This window comes from Megascapheus bottae, chromosome 5 (genome assembly GCF_031878675.1).
Source record: "Megascapheus bottae isolate mThoBot1 chromosome 5, mThoBot2.hap1, whole genome shotgun sequence".
NCBI lineage: Eukaryota > Metazoa > Chordata > Mammalia > Rodentia > Geomyidae > Megascapheus > Megascapheus bottae.
In genome coordinates, this window is record NC_143513.1 from 68,100,016 (window position 1) to 68,116,127 (window position 16,112).

The following is a 16,112-nucleotide window of genomic DNA, read 5'->3' on the forward strand; positions in this document are numbered from 1 at the left end:
TAAGGCCTTGAGTTCAAGTGTCAGTACCTGTTCAAAAAAAAATGCTACATGATCAATGATATTGAGCTATTCTAATTTATATACAATTTTGTTATCAAACTATACTTTTTGCTTTTATAAAGTGCTATAGTGAACATTTATGAGCACTTACATTTCTGAACTTTAATAAGCATTCCTATATGACTTCTAGAAGTGAAATTAATTGATCAAAGACTGGGTTCATAAAACAAAAAATAATTGGGGAGGGGGTGCCAATCTTGGAGCTTAATTCAAGGTTGAGCTCTGTTCCTGATCTCTTTTTGTTCAAGGCTAGCACTCTACCACTTGAGCCATAGTTCCACTTCTGGCTTCATGTTAGTTAATTACCATTGGGAGTCTCATGGACTTTAGTGCCTGGGCCCACTAAGAAAATTTACTAGCAACTGCCAAAGAGCTCTCTTGGAAGATCAAACCAGTTTATAAAAGCAATGCTAGCTGAGCACCAGTAGCTTTTGCTTGTAATCCTACTTACAACAGGAAACCTAAAATAAGTAGATCAAGGTCTAGGTACATGCCCAAGTGAAGTGAAACCTTATCTTTAAAATAACCAGTATAAGAAAGGGCTGGGGGCAAGGTTCTGCCTGTCTAGTGAGTATGCGGCTATGAGTTCAAACTCCTGTAACCAAAAACAAAACAAAAGAAAGAAATTTTGTTTCTTATCTACATAACATAGACATGGTCCAGATTATGAACACAGTTTTGAATGCACTAATGTATATTTATGTCTCTATCTTTACGCTCATTGTTACTTTCTCAGGGAATATGAATTTCTAAATATTAATTGAGTATCCTATTGTATGTTTAGATAGAATTTGGTGTTACAAGGGAAGGTGTGGGGGGAGGGAAATGGGGACAAAAACATGAGAAGGGATATCAATGTGTATGAAGTAATGCATCTTCTATCTGGCGAATATAACTGTAACCCTTCTATTACTATAAAAAAAACTTGATGGTACAAAAAGGAAAAGAAGATCTGTAATCATATTCTAATAGAGGAATCCACATTCTTATCTATATTCATATTCTTTGCTATGATGCCTAGACTATGGTGTGTAATGGTATTATATACTAAAAGTATTTCTCTCTTTGTCTTAATATTAGTATTTGGCAGATTTCTTTAAATTTTAATCAAGTAACCAGTGGTTGGTTTTGGAATATGACAGGCATAGCCTATTGGAAGAAGGAAAGGAAATAGTTATCTACACCCTGTGACTGTTATTTGATTGTTGCTGTTAATAAACTTAACATTTTTTTTCTCTTGTCCTCTGAATGTACAATATACAGAAATGGAAGGAGGGTGAGCCGTTGGGAGCTTTATTCTATCATTAAGCATTCCTTTCAAGGCTTCCTCACGTTTGCCCTTAGGTCACAAAGCTTCAATAACTTTAGGGTGAACCACCATTATTGAGAAGGTGGCACATGGGATATTGGGACCTGCGGGCAGACCTTGGGCCCCAGCATGCTGTGTTTAGGACATGCAGCCTGCTCCAGCTAATCTCACTCAGCTCTGATCCCGTTTTCTGTGTCTCTTTAGCACTTATATACTCAGTTTGCACTACATTAGTTTGCACTGGTTGCATGTTGCTTTGTAAGTATTTTTCTCTCACATGCATATTGTTTGTGTCCCCAACTAAAGTGTGAACCTTTCGAAAGCAGAAACCATGCTTTTGGTTTCTTTTGTATTTCTCATAGCACCTTTTACTGTGCTCAGCAGAGAGTGGGCATACACTATATGTTGTGGAATGACATCCCGAATGATCCTTCCCTGACTGGGCCTAAGATTAAATCCCTTGAAATGGAACAGTCCTAACCAACTCAGGACAGGTATTCTCCATCTGGCATGTTGGTTGCTCCTTTCAACTTGCTAGTTTTGAAATGGCTCCCTTCAGTGCCCTTCTGCTCCCCATTTGGGACATGCCATACAAATGATTTTCTTGATGTATGTGTTCCAGGCAAGTCTGCGGACACCAGAACTGACCTGGGAGCGAGTGAGATCCCAAGTTGACCATGTGATATGGCCTGATGGCAAAAGAATAGTACTGTTGGCAGAGGTAAGACTGAGGCTGGCCAGCTATACTCCCTTCTTCCCCATACAGGAGAAACTGCAGCACCCAGCTCCTTTCCTCCTCATGTTCTTCTGTTCTTTCAAATGCTCTTAAACACAGCTTTTAACTGCTTACGCATGGATTTTACTTCTAACTGTGAAAGGTTGTTTCATTCAGCAATTAAGAAACTATTTTTGTTCTCCACTTTTCACCAATTATCCTGTCTTGTCACTCTTCAGGTTGAATCATATAATGACTTATTACTGTAGAATTAACAGATAAAACCAGTACCACTTTGAAGGATGCTTACAAAGAGATAATATCAATTGTGGGATGATTTAATCTGTAAGCCCAAAGTAGGTATTCTGTAACTCAGACCTATCTTAAGCAAGCTCTGAGAAAGCCAGATCTTTGCTAGTATAGTCCTTGTTGCTGCATGCCTACACCCCTAAATTGAGCCAGATGTTTAGTATACATTGGTTACTTGATTGATAGTGCCCATCCTGGTTTCTTCTAGCTAATGTTTGTTTTGGACTTTCATTCCTTATAGCCATGTATGTCAGCGTTTGACCCTTTTCTTATCTCAAAGTTGTCTCTTCCCTAGTCTTAGATTTCTTACTACCATAATGCTCCCTATTCTTAATGTGAACTGAGAGCAAAGTTCCAAAATAACATTGGCAATAGTAATAATACTTTTCCTGGGTTTCAGTTTTCTTTTTTTTTTTTTTCATTAAAACACTGCATGTTTTGTTGGGTACTAGTGGTTCAAAGTTTACTGCCAGACCAGGCAAGAAAAGTCCGTGAAACTCTTATCTCCAATAAACTATCCCCCAAAAAGCTGAAGTAGAGCTTTGGCACTAGAGTTAAGCATAAAAGAAGTTCAAGGATAGTGCCCAAATCCTGAGTTCAAGCCCCAGAAATGGCACAAAAATAAATAAAGCCCAGAATGTGAAAATATTAACAGTGTCCTGTCTTTACCTAAGAGTTCCTGTGAAGTCAGAATTGTGTCCTTACTATTTTCTTCATTCTTCCTTATTTACCTCACTATCTCAAATGCCTCAGAACATCTGTAAACAGTGAATTATTTCTTCACAAGGAAGGAGAGTGTATAAAAGAGAATAGGCAAGTAGTTTAAGGTGCATTACTGTAATAACTGATATCATCTGGCTATCTGGCAGTATTTTTAGCTGCCCTGGGAGGTTCGAGTCAGCAATTATAATGACAAAAGTAAGCACCAAGATGTTTTTGGCTCTATGGTTAAGTAAAAATGGTGGTCAGGTTTCCAGGAAACAGAGTAGGTAAGGGTAATGTGGGGTAGGTTTTACCTACTCTACCAAAATCTGAAACATTCAAGGGTGCTCTAGATCCATAGATCTTTCCCATTTCAACTTGAAGAGATTGCCCCTGGATTTGAGTAGCTAGAATTACAGACATGAGCCACCATGCCTGGCTCTAGAACAGTCTTATAGTTGAATGCCAAGCCTGAGAAGGAGGATGGGAAAGTTGAAGAGAAATGCATCTTTCCTTAGCATAAGCCTTAGTATCATGTGACATATTTGCAAAAATAGTTCAGCTGATATCTTCATCAAAAATAGTCCAGCTGGCATCTTCAACACACACACACACACACACACACACACACACACACACACACACACTCCAATACTTTCAGTGGATTCACTTAAGGTTAGTTAATTCTGAAGAATGCATACAAATGGCCAACTAAGAAAAGACTCAGCATCGCTAATTATCAAGGAAATGGCAATTGAAACCACAATGAAATATCACCTCATTCTAGTAAGAATGTATCAAAAAGACACAAAAGATGGGTTAGAGGCAAGGCTTCAATGGTAGAGTGCTAGTCAATGGGCAAAAGAGGCACACGCCAAAATTGCAATTCCAGTCTCAGGCCAAAAAAATAGAAAACCGGGGCTGGGAGTTTAGCCTAGCAGTAAGAGTGCTTGCCTAGCATTCACAAAGACCCAGGTTCTATTCCTTGGTACCACATACATAGAAAAAGCCAGAAGTGGTGCTGTGGCTCAAGTGGTAGAGCTCTACCCTTAAGAAAGCACAAGGATAGTGCTCAGGCCCTGAGTTCAAGCCCCAGGACTGGCAAAAAAAGAAAAGAAAAAAGATAACACAAAAGATAGCAGGAATTGTTAAGGAGATAGAGGACAGGGAGCCCTTGTGTCCTTGGTGGGATTTAAATTAATATAGCCATTATGAAAAATAGTATGGGCAAAAATTTTAAAACTGCTATGTGATCAGAATTCCCACTTGTGAGTGTATCCCAAGGAAATAAAATCAGTATTAGAAGCAGCATTTGCATTCCCTTGTTCATGGCAATGCTATTCACAATAGCCAAAATTTGGCACCAACTTAAGCAGCCCTTAGCTGATAAATGTACAAAGAAAATGTGGTCCATATACACACAGAATATTAGCCACAAAAAATGAAATACCTTCATTTGCAACAACATGGATGGAACAATTGAGCCAGGTACAAAAATATAATCTGTGTGTTACTTATATGTGGAATCTTTAAAAAAAAAAAAAAAGAATGACCTCATGGAAGTTAAGGGTAGAATCAGTGGAATTCATTAGAAGCCAAGACCATTGTGGTAAGGAAGAAGAATGCAAGAGTTTCATCAGTAGATACTAAGGTACAGTTACTTAGGGACAAGAAATTTGGGTATATTATTGCACAGTGCAGTGACTACAGATAACAGTTACATTCCAGATTTCAGTAAAGAAATGATAAATGTAAGCTGGGCGCCAGTGACTCATGCCTATAATCCTAGCTACTCAGGAGGCTGAGATCTGAGGATCATGGTTCAGAGCCAGCCTAGGCACAAAAGTCTGTGACTTATCTCCAACTAATCATGGGAAAATCAGAAGTAGCATTGTAGAGCACTATCCTCAAGCTGAAGAGCTCAAGGACACCACCAAAAAAGACAGAAAAATAAAGAAATGATAAATATTGGAGGAAGCATATGTGTTTGTTCTTACTATATTTTTATATTTTTTATTGTAATTAATAGATGAGTTACATTATATTCACCAGATAGAAGGTGCATTACTTCACAAACATTGATACCCTTTCTCATGTTTTTGTCATTTCCCTCCCCACACCCCCTCCCCTTATTTTGTTTTCCCACCTTCCCTATCCTATTTCAAATAACCAAATAAATATATATATATATATATAATATATCAGATAACAAGGCGAGATACTGTAACAATATGAGATAACCAAGGGACAGCAAAAGAGATGAGAGATAACGGTACATTAAGGACAACAATCACACATTATATGGCTCTTGTTTCTATATCCTGGAGGTCCTTTCATTTAGCATCATCCTATATGGCCTTATGTATCTATCTAGGTTTTGCTCTATTGTAAATCTCTGCTAGGAGAGCCCAAGGTTTCTACTGATTATGACAAATGAGGGAAACCATTGAGCCTATGTTCCTTTGAATCTGGCTTACTTCACTTAATATGATTTTTTTTCTAAGTCATTCCATTTCCTACAAATGGGGTGATGCCATTCTTTCCAATGGCAGTATAGAATTCCATTGTGTATAAATACCACATCTTATTGATCCAATCATCAACTGAGGGGCATTCTCACTATATTTTTTAAATACTTAATTCATCTTTAAGTGATTGTACAAAGGAGTTGCCATTCAGCAAAGCAGTTTATGAGTACAAAGCATCTTGATCATTCTCACCCCTTTCAACAGTCTCACTCATCTCTTTCCTTAATTTTGAATTTTGGTGGCATTTTCTCCACTTCTCATTCATCTCCCCCTCCTCTTAGTCCTTCCCCACCACTATCAAGTACCTGTTCCCTGTTAATTATTTTGTTGAAGCATAATTTTTCCTTTGTAAAGGTCATGGGCTTGAACTTTGGGCCTGGGCGCTGTCCCTGAGCTCTTCAGCTCAAGGCTAGAGCTCTACCACTTGAGCCACAGCTCCACTATCAGTTTTCTGGTGGTTAATTGGAGATGAGTCTCACAGACTTTGGACTTCCATGCCCAGGCTAGCTTTGAACCTCAACTGGAGTGAGCCACACCCGGCTGAATCTATTATATTTCTGTTAATTCCTTTGTATATACTTGCATATCATCCAATTCCTAGCTTTCACATAACAGAAAAAAAACATGCAACTTTTGTCTTTCTGGGCCTGAGTAACTTCACTTGACATAATTTTTTCCAAGTCCTTCCATTTTTTTGCAAATGGTGTCGTCCTTTCCTTCTTTCCTTCTGCCTGCCTGCCTGCGTGCGTGCCTGCCTGCTTGCCTTCCTTCCTGTCTCTTTTCTTCTTCTCTTTCCCTGCCTTCCTGCCTCGGTTGTGAGGCTTGAATGTGGGGCCTGGGCATTGTCCCTGAGCTCTTCAGCTCAAGGATACCACCCTACCCCTTGAGCCACAGCCCCACTTCTGTTTTCTGGCGGTTATGTGGTGATAAGAGGCTTTCATGCCCTAGTTGGCTTTGAACTGTGATCCTCAGATCTCAGCCTCCTGAGTAGCTAGGATTATAGGTATGAGCCACCTCACCCAGCTTATCTTAATTTTTGAGACAGTCTTACTATATAGCCCAGGCTAACCTCAAACTTATGGTTCTCCTGCCTCAACCTATAAGTACTGGAATTAGAGACATATGCTACTATGTCTGACAAGCTCCTGAATGTAATGGATTTTTTTTCTCTCTTGGAGTGCTTGTGTGGGAAAATTTCAAATGAACAAAAGGAAAGATTCCTCCAAAATAGAAGGACACCTGATATCTGACTTATTCTAGTGCCCAGCTGAGCTTATTCTCAGTGCCTGCTGAGCTTCTTGTTTTCTTTCAGCAGTAGTTAGAAGTTAGTATGTTTTCTCTCCTCCCTTTCCCCCTCCTTCTCTCATTTTCTCCCTTTCCTGCTCTAACTGACTTCCAACTACAATCCTTACATCACAACATCCTGAATTAGTAGGATTCTGAGCCACAGACATCCGGTATATCATCTTTATCCACTGAGGGGCATCTAGGCTGATTTCATACCTTGGTGAATAGTGCTGCAATGAACTGAACATGTTTGTGCTAGCATCTTTGCTTTGTTCTAGTTTTTCCTTTTTTTTTTTCCCCTAAGTCTTGCTGTATAACCCAGGCTGGCCTCAAACTTATGGTCTTCCCATCTCAGCATACATTGAAATATGACATGTTTTTATGTATTAATTAAAAATAAATTTTAGACAAGAATTAGACATCTTAAAAGAATAAAACAATCTGTGTGCTCATGGTGACCCATACCTGTGATCCTAGCTACTCAGGAGGCTATAATTCAAGGGTTGAGGTGCAAAGGGAGCCTTGGGCAGCAAAGTCGATAAGACTCTATCTCAAATTAATCACCACCAAAACTGAAAGTGGAGCTGTGGTTCAAGTGGTAGAGTACTAACCTTGAAGAAAAAAACTCAAGGATAGTACCCAAGCCCTAAGTTCAAGCCCCAGGACTGGCATCAAAAAAAAAAAAGTAATAAATGTTAGTAAGTCATATTTAGTGAGCCTCTGCACTTGTCTAGCAATGTTAATAGCTGGTGGTTTTGAAAATGCCATAGTCTTCCTCATTCCCCAAAGTCCAGCCATTGTCATAACCCTTTTGTATCTTAACCTATAATCACTAGGGCCGACTGCTGAACCTAAGCTGCTCCACAGTGCCTACATTTGTGCTCTCCATCACCGCTACTACTCAGGTAAGCCCTTGCGAGTGGTCTTGCTAGGGTTTCAACCAGGTGGGTGCTCCTTGGCAAGGTACCTCTGTGAATGGTGAATCAGCATGCATGTCATTGCTTTTCTAGGCTCTTGCCTTGATAGAACTTTACAATGCTCCTGAGGGTCGCTATAAGCAGGATGTTTACCTGTTGCCCAAGAAAATGGGTAAGTCCATGTTCTTCCTTCTCCATTCTTACCAACATAGTTCATGGTCAGGCTAAAGGAAGCTGGAGGGCACTAACTTCTTAGAAATAGAAAAAGAGAAATACCCTTATCTCAAGCTGGGCCTTGGCACATGCTACTCTTTTTTTTTTTTTTTTTTTTTTTTTGCCAGTCCTGGGCTTGAGCTCAGGGTCTGAGCACTGTCCTTGGACTTTCTCAAGGCCAGAGCTCTACCACTTGAGCCTCAGCACCACTTCTGGCTTTTATCTATGTATGTGGTACTGAGGAATCGAACCCGGGTCTTCGTGCATGCTAGGCAAGCACTTTAACCACTAGGCCAAACTCCCGGCCCCAATCCTAGCTACTCTTGAGGCTGAAATCTGAGGATCAAGGTTCAAAGCCAGCCCGGACACAAAAGGACCTGAAACTCTTATTTCTAGTGGACCTCTAGAAAATGGGAAGTGGGGCTTGGCTCAAGAGTATAGTGGTAGCCTTGAGCTGGAGAGCTCAGAGACAGTTCCCAGGCTGATACTCAGTTTTCTAGATGGGTTTTTCCTAGCCAGGGTCTGACATTTTGATAGAACTTATATTTATATGCCTATGAACTATTGCTTGTTTTTATTTCATTTTATCTTAATGTTTTTTTGTTTGTTTATTTTTTGTTTGTCATGGGCCTGGAACTCTGGGTCTGGGCATGTCCCTGAGCTCTTCAGCTCAAGGCTACAGCTCTACCCGTGGGCCTGGATGTTGTCCATAAGCTCTTCAGCTCAATAATACAGCCCTACTTCCCATTTTCTAGTGGTTAATTGGAGATAAGAATCTTATGTTCTTTAGTGCCTGGGCTGACTTGGCTTTGAGAGGCAATCCTCAGATCTTAGCCTCCTGAGTACCTAGGATTATAGGTGTGAGCCACCTCACCCAGCTTATCTTAATTTTTGAGACAGTCTTACTGTGTAGCCCAGGCTAACCTCAAACTTATGGTCCTCCTGCCCCAACCTACAAGTACCAGAATTAGAGACATATGCTACTATGTCTGACATGCTCCTGAATGTAATGGATTTTTCTCTTCAAGTGTCTTATATGGGGAAATTTCAAAGGAAAAAAAGGAAAGGTTCCTCCAAAATAGAAGGGTCTTCCCTATGATACCTGATTTATTCTAGTTCTACAATGCTACATGGCTCCATCTTTTATGGTACACCTAACAATGTTACCCTCTGGTTCAGAAAAAAAAGGATTCTGAGTAGTTCCTGTTAATAGTTTAGTTGTGCTGGTATTTAATAAAAGAGAAACATTAGCTAGGCAAGCACTCTAGCACTAGGCCAAAATCCCGGGCCACATTAGCTGCTCTTAAAGAGCCTACTTAAGCAGCTGAATGATAGTGCATTTATAAGTTTCTACAACAAAGGTCAGAGAATAAATGAGCTTCTCTTTTATTTTTTATTTATTTATTTTGTGGATGGTGGAGCTTAAACTCTGGATGTGGGTGCTGTCCCTGAGCTCTTCAGCTCAAGGCTAGCACTCTACCACTTGAGCCACAGTGCCACTCCCAGTTTTCTGGTGGTTAGTTGGAGATAAGAGTCTCATGGGACTTTCATGCCCTGGCTAGCTTTGAACTGTGATCCTCAGATCTCAGCCTCCTGAGTAGCTAGGATTACAGGCATGAACCACTGGTGCCCAGCTGAGTTTCTTGTTTAATTTTGGCAATAGTTAGAAGTTAGTATGTTTTCTCTCCTCCCTCTCTCCCTCTCCCGCTCCTTCTCTCCTCTTCTCCCTCTCTGTCTCTATTGTGTGAGTGTACCAACCCTGAAGCTTGAAATTTGGTTGCTGTCCCTGTGCCTTTTTTTTTTTTTCCCTCAATGATAAGGCTCTACTACTTGAGCCATAGCTCTGCTATCAGCTCTTTGGTGATTAATTGGAGATAAAAGTCTCATGGTGGGACTGGGAGTTTGGCCTGGTGGTAGAGTGCTGTCGAGTATGCACAAAGCCCTGGTTTCGATTCCTCGGTACCACATGTACCGAGGTGCTGTGGCTCAAGTGATAGAGTGCTTGCCTTGAGAAAGCCCAAGGACAGTGCCCAGGCCCTGACCTGGCTGGATTGACTTTGAACTCAGCCTCCTTAGTAACTCAGATTGCAGGCATGAACCACTGGCACTTGGCATAATGTGTTTACTCTTTAATTGCCAAATCACAGTGTTATAGAATAGCGTGTTCTGTGGACTGCTTGAATATATAATGAAATTGGAAATACAAATTCATAGGAAATGATAAAAATTATTAATAAATGCAGTATATTTAGATAGATAAATAAATAACCAGAAACCAGTAAGAGTTAAGAATATTGAAAGCAAAGCAAACAGTATAGTATCTTTCTTGTTGTTTTTCAATTTCTCCAGGCCTTAATTTTTCTGAGTTACTCAAAGTGTAGTATATATTCCTAGGCAAAACTAAAATTTGAGCTTTTCCATTCTTTCTTTTAGACCCTAAGGCCTTCCTTCTTTCACCTCTTACCTTTTTGAGAAGGAAAAGTTCAAGGCTGAAAGTAATAAAGGCATTAGGCACTGAGATGGCAGCTGCAGGCAACCATTCCTTAGAATTGGGGGCTGATAAAACATGGTTTTGTTATTGTTATTGGTGGTGGTGGAAGTGATGGATTTTTTTTTTTTTTTTTTTTTTTGGTTAATGTTGGGGCTTGAGCTCAGGACCTGGGCATTGCTCCTGAGCTCCTTTTGCTCAAAACTATTGTTCTGCCTCTTTAAGCCACAGCTCTATTTCTGGATTTCTGGAGGTTAATTGGTGATGAGAGTTTCACAGGCTTCCCTGTGAATGGCAATCCTCAAATCTCAGTCTCCTAAGTAGCTAGTATTACAGACATGAGCTAGCATTGTCCATCTGTGATGTTTGTTTTTGCTTTGGGATTTTTTTTCTTCAAGGGGACAACAAGGGGCACAGAAAGTGAGGGAGAAGGGTAAAGCAAATGCAATCATGTTAATTCAGTATACACTATTTGGAAAATGACCTGTGTAACTTGTGGCCAGGGATAGGAGGAGGAAGCTGGGGGGAAGTGAAGGAATGCATTGTCCAAATAAATAAAATTGTACTCTTTACCTACTAAGAAATGGTAAACCTCTGTACAATACCTTAATCATAACAAGAAAATTCTATTTAAAAATAAGCATTGGGGACCATGAACAAAAGTCAAGCATCTTTTACTCAACTCCAAGAATTAGAACACATCTTTCAACATTTTATGGCCTCACTTGGGAGGGCATCCAGACAGGAAACATGAATGCTTACACGAGGGTGTTTGTGGTCTATTCCAGATGAGTATGTGGCAAGCCTACACCTACCAACCTTTGATGCCCACCTGACAGAGCTGACAGATGAACAGGCGAAGTATCTAGGACTCAACAAGAATGGGCCCTTCAAGCCTAATTACTACAGGTGCCTTGGGGGTCCCTAGAACTCAGGAAAGCCTGGGTAGTGAAGCACTTCCTGTACAGAAATTGGTGTTTGAATCTCCCCCAAATCTCAGCACATATGTTTATGTGGACTTAGAGAAATTAACCCACCCCCCTTTTTGGCACTCTCAAAGGACCCTGAGATCTTCTACAAAACATTCTTCCCCTACCTCCAAGAAAATACCCTGGTCTTTTCTCTGATATGAAAAAGAACCCCAAGTATCTACTCTCATACACTTAAGGAAAGCTCCTGCCACCCTCTTGTATCTTTAGACAGACTCTTCAGCATTCCTACTGGCTGATAGCATCAGTCTCATCTTTCTTTTTCTTTCCAGGTATTAAATTCCTGTAACTCAAGCCAGAAGACGTTTTAAGGAATAGAACTCCAAGCCTTTTCTCCACTACTATCTAAGAAGGAACCCAGCAAGCTGCTTCTCCAATCAGAGTTGCCCGCCGTGTTCACCCTGTGTGTTAGGTTATTTATTTATTAAAACCTAGAATCCTGTGCCTGTAGCTTTGGCCCAGAGTGTGGTTACTGCTCCGAGGGCCGTGAGAACTGCAAAAGACAGGCTGAGGAAGGAGAGTAATAGGGTAGCCAGGCCTAGAGCATCATTCACATCATTGCCTATTGATGGACTCCTCAGCAATAGCTGTTTCTCTCATCCAGGCTCAGGAGTTCAGGGATTCCAGACTATTTGTTCCCTGGGGTTTTCTGGAATAAACTCAGCAGCTGCCTTTCTCAGCTTTGATCATTCCCCCTGATGAGGCCTTTTGGAAGCCACTGAATTAACATGCCCTGGGTTCCCAGCCTTAGCCACACTGTTGCTGCCTTCTTTACAAAAAGGCTAGTAAAAGGGTGGGGTGGGGGGGGAAGAAGTGTTAAGGCCTTGCAAGCCACACATGAACTTAGTTGTGCCTGTTGCCTGTGCCTACTGGGTTCTCCTTCCTTACCCAGGACTCCTTTCTTTTTGACTCTAAGTCCATTTTAATGCTTCTGGTTCCAAGAGGGATGTGCCTCTATTCACCAGTTCTGGTGTTTATCAGATGTTTATTTTGCTGTCTTTATAACCCAAACAAGCTCTGCTCAGGAAGCCCACTCCAGACTCGCACTGACTCAGAAAAGGAGGGTTTGTTGTGGAACACTTCTTCCTGAAATTTCCTGTTATTGCCTAAAACTACTTCTGAAACTGAGCTGGAAAAGGCATATTTTGCCAGGGATTTGGAAGATTAAGACTTTGAAAATGGCACCAGTCTTTCAGGTACACAGCTTGGCACCTGAAAGAAGCAGGTACGTTTATTTCTTTCCCAGGAAAGACTTTGTACTTGGCTGGCTAAGAGGTAAAAAGATGATATTTTAATCAGTACGCAGATCAGAGCTAGTTTGATTGGTTTGAACCTCATCAGACATTCATTCTTTGGCCGTTACCATGGAAGAAAGTAAGATCTGCAACCCAATCTGTTGTCTTTCCTCTTGGCTGGCATCTTCATGATCTTACCTCTTCCATTTGCAGAGATAGTTTCTTAAGTAATTCCAAAATTATTTTTAAATTAGTAATATGAGCAACATGAAATTTATGTCCCATTCAAGATGTGGTATTCCTTTGGAACTAACCAGATTGGTTGGTTCTAAGAATTAAAACTTGGAATGACCCTAGAAATCTTGAGTTAAATGAGTTTCTCTTTCCTCAGCCATCCCTATGTAGTCTCACGTTTGTGTCCCATTTTTTTTCTCACACTAGTCTGCTTCAAAGTCTCAAGACTATGCGTGTCAAGAAAATACCAGACCACCTAAAATCACTCTAGCCTTCCCATTTGAATCCTCCCCTTTCTCCACATTCTCAGTCTCCCTGTCTTCACATAGACCTCCAGAGCTAGTCTGGAAATGTCCTTACTTTTAGAGCTAGGATAAACAGCTGTTTACAGTATCACATAGCATACAGGCTCATCCCCTAAGAATTGGGCTTGAGGCCCTATGTTGCAGCAGCACTAGAAAGGGGCACATATGGCTATATACTCTTTCTTAAAAAGAAGACCATAAATGATAGAAAACCTACAAGGCTACCCAATTCTTTTGCCTGCCCAATTCTGATTTTTGTACTAAATGGGGCTCTTTAGCAAAAGCTTTGGGTCTTGGTACCCCCAACTTATATCTAGAATCATTTCCACTAGGCTGATATTGGACCCTCGCCTATTAAGTACTTAGACCAAAAATCATAATCTGCTGCTTCTCTGCCGAGCTTGTCTCTATGGCATTTACTTACAGGCAACATGCTGTCACTCCAAATGGGAAAGGAGACACAGTTTTCTAAGTTACGTCACCGGTGTTGCTACCTACAGTGAGTGAGGTAGTTGCCTCCAAGTTTCAGATTCTCTTCCTCTCTTTCCTTGGGGACCTTTTGTTGAGGTCAAGCTCTCCTATTCAATTGTACTATTAGAATTTTATCATTACTCCTCTATCCTTGGAATCAGAGCAGTTGCCTTTCTTTCCCCAACCTTTCACCTTCATAACTATTAGGAGGCATGCAAAACAAGGCTAATTATCTATTTGACTGTGGCCCTGGCCTGTGGGAATACTTACCATTTTACCTACAATGACTTTGTGCTAGTTCCAAGGTATTTTTGCCTCTTAATGGAAAGAAAGATTTTGTTGGCTTTTTCTTCTTTAAACATGCACATACATATATCCCAGCTCCTTGTAGAAAGAGTCATATTAGCAAAGTTTTATCTCAATAAACAGGCTGAGCATAGAAGTTCATAGATGTAGTCCCAGCTACATAGGAGAATAGATAGGAGGATCACACGCTGAAGCCAGCCCGGGCAAAAAGCATAAAACCTTATCCAAAAAATGCCTAACGCAAAAAACAAAGGCTGAAGCCCTGAGTTCAAACCCCAGTACCACAAAAATGAATCTCAAGTTTCCCTGTGCCCTGCTACTCCCCATCCTGCCCTCTCACATGAGCACGCCTCCCCAAGGCCACACACTCCTGCAAAGCTTTTTTGCTGCTTAGCTTTTCTCTGAACAGATCTGAAATTACTGCTCCTATGATTGTCTCAAAATTAACTTTGCCATAGTTCTTAAAGAAATCAGAATGGATTGTTGCATTAAATTTTTTTTATAAAAGAAGACTATGGAAAGAAAATAGGCAACACCAGCAAATTATATGCGGACAAGTCCTAAACTATATATACATACATACATACACACACACACACACACACATATATGTATATCTACTTTTCACTGTCATCTTACAGAAAGGAACAGACCCTCTAAGGATCGCCATTTCTGAGAAGCTCTTGGAAATCTTTATGTCTAAGTGATTGTATTAGATCAGCAATAATGACTATGTAATCTCAAAAGGTAAATAAAATATTCTTAAAATGGATTCTTGTTCTGAAAGTATTTCTTGCTTCTGTTAGATATTCACAGGTAAGAGGTCTCTGGGTAAAGGTGTAAAATCCTGAAGCTCTTGCCTATAAGCCTGTGACCATGGGTTGACCATTGCCTTGAGACTCATTCCTTGCTGGGCTACTCTACTAGTAAATATCTTGTTTCTTCTGCCCACATCCCACCTTGGCACACATCCAGCTCCAGATATAAAGAAATGCCTTCTTAGAACCACTGAAGAATTGAGAGTGGTGGCTGAAGATACAGAAACTAATGCATGGCTGTAAGTCCCTCATGCCCTCTGTGTGTAGTCTTTAGCTGGAGAGCACAGGAAGGTCAGTATCACCATAGTTTGGGACCAGAGGGCCCCAACATTCAACGTGTGCCTACATTCATTCAAAGGGAAGAAGATAAATCAGGCAGAGATTTGTGTGTAAGTCAGGTTACCTGGCTAAATCAGTAACTGGAAGATGAATACAACTGTCTATTCTTGCTCATCTACCAATAGGGGTAACCAGGTCTGGGAAGCATTTAAATGATCTTGTTTTAACTCTATATCCTGTACATGACATGTTTTCTTCCCTGTCAGACTCTTCAGCCATTTTGACTTGTGTGTATTTAAACTAAGAGTCATAAGGAAGTTGGTAATGACGGAAAGCTTTAGCCATTCCAGTTCAGATAATGCGGCAGCTAGCAGTGAAGCCTGGAGGATTTGTTCCTTCTAGCAAAGCTTGATTCTTTTGTGAAGGATGGAAACCTGTGTGCCTGATCTCAGTTTCACACTCCCAGAATCAGACCAGGCTGCCCACTATTGGGCATGCTTCTCTGCCTCACAATTGTGGAAAGGCTTGGAATGAATTGGACTAATGCTTGAGTTTGAACTTCAGCTCTGCCATTTACAAGATGTGTAACATGGCCAAATTATATAACCAGTCAGAGCCTCAGTTTTTTGTTTTTTGTTTTTTTTTTCCCCTCTGAAACTGATAATGTTTATCTCCTAGGGTAAAGATTCAATAGCCTGTTGTATTTTTTTTTTAAGTGTTACTTACAAAGACAGGCACACACTGCTTACTGTATAAACATCAGTTCCATGTAGGGAACTATAGCCTACATTGCATTATTACACCCACTCGTGCCCTTTATGGAGAAGGAGGTGTTCCCTTCTTCTTCTACTATATTGTCCTAACTGCCAAATAGCCTAAAAAATGAAGTACTTTGGGGCCAGGAGTTTGGCCTAGTGGTAGAGTGCTTGCCTAGCATGCAGGAAGAC

General features: G+C 40.6%; 1 protein-coding gene across 1 annotated transcript in view; it reads left to right on the forward strand.

Annotated features, from left to right (window-relative positions):
* Ahcyl2 (adenosylhomocysteinase like 2) overlaps window positions 1-12,189 on the forward strand; it is a 160,285-nt gene extending 148,096 nt beyond the window's left edge. The window contains exons 13-17 of the mRNA XM_090333276.1: window positions 1,992-2,090; window positions 7,747-7,815; window positions 7,921-7,999; window positions 11,317-11,437; window positions 11,790-12,189. Of these exons, the coding sequence (XP_090189402.1) occupies window positions 1,992-2,090; window positions 7,747-7,815; window positions 7,921-7,999; window positions 11,317-11,437; window positions 11,790-11,796 (375 nt within the window). The 3' untranslated portion in view covers window positions 11,797-12,189. The remainder of the gene's footprint in view (window positions 1-1,991; window positions 2,091-7,746; window positions 7,816-7,920; window positions 8,000-11,316; window positions 11,438-11,789) is intronic.
* The last annotated feature ends 3,923 nt before the right edge of the window (window positions 12,190-16,112 follow it).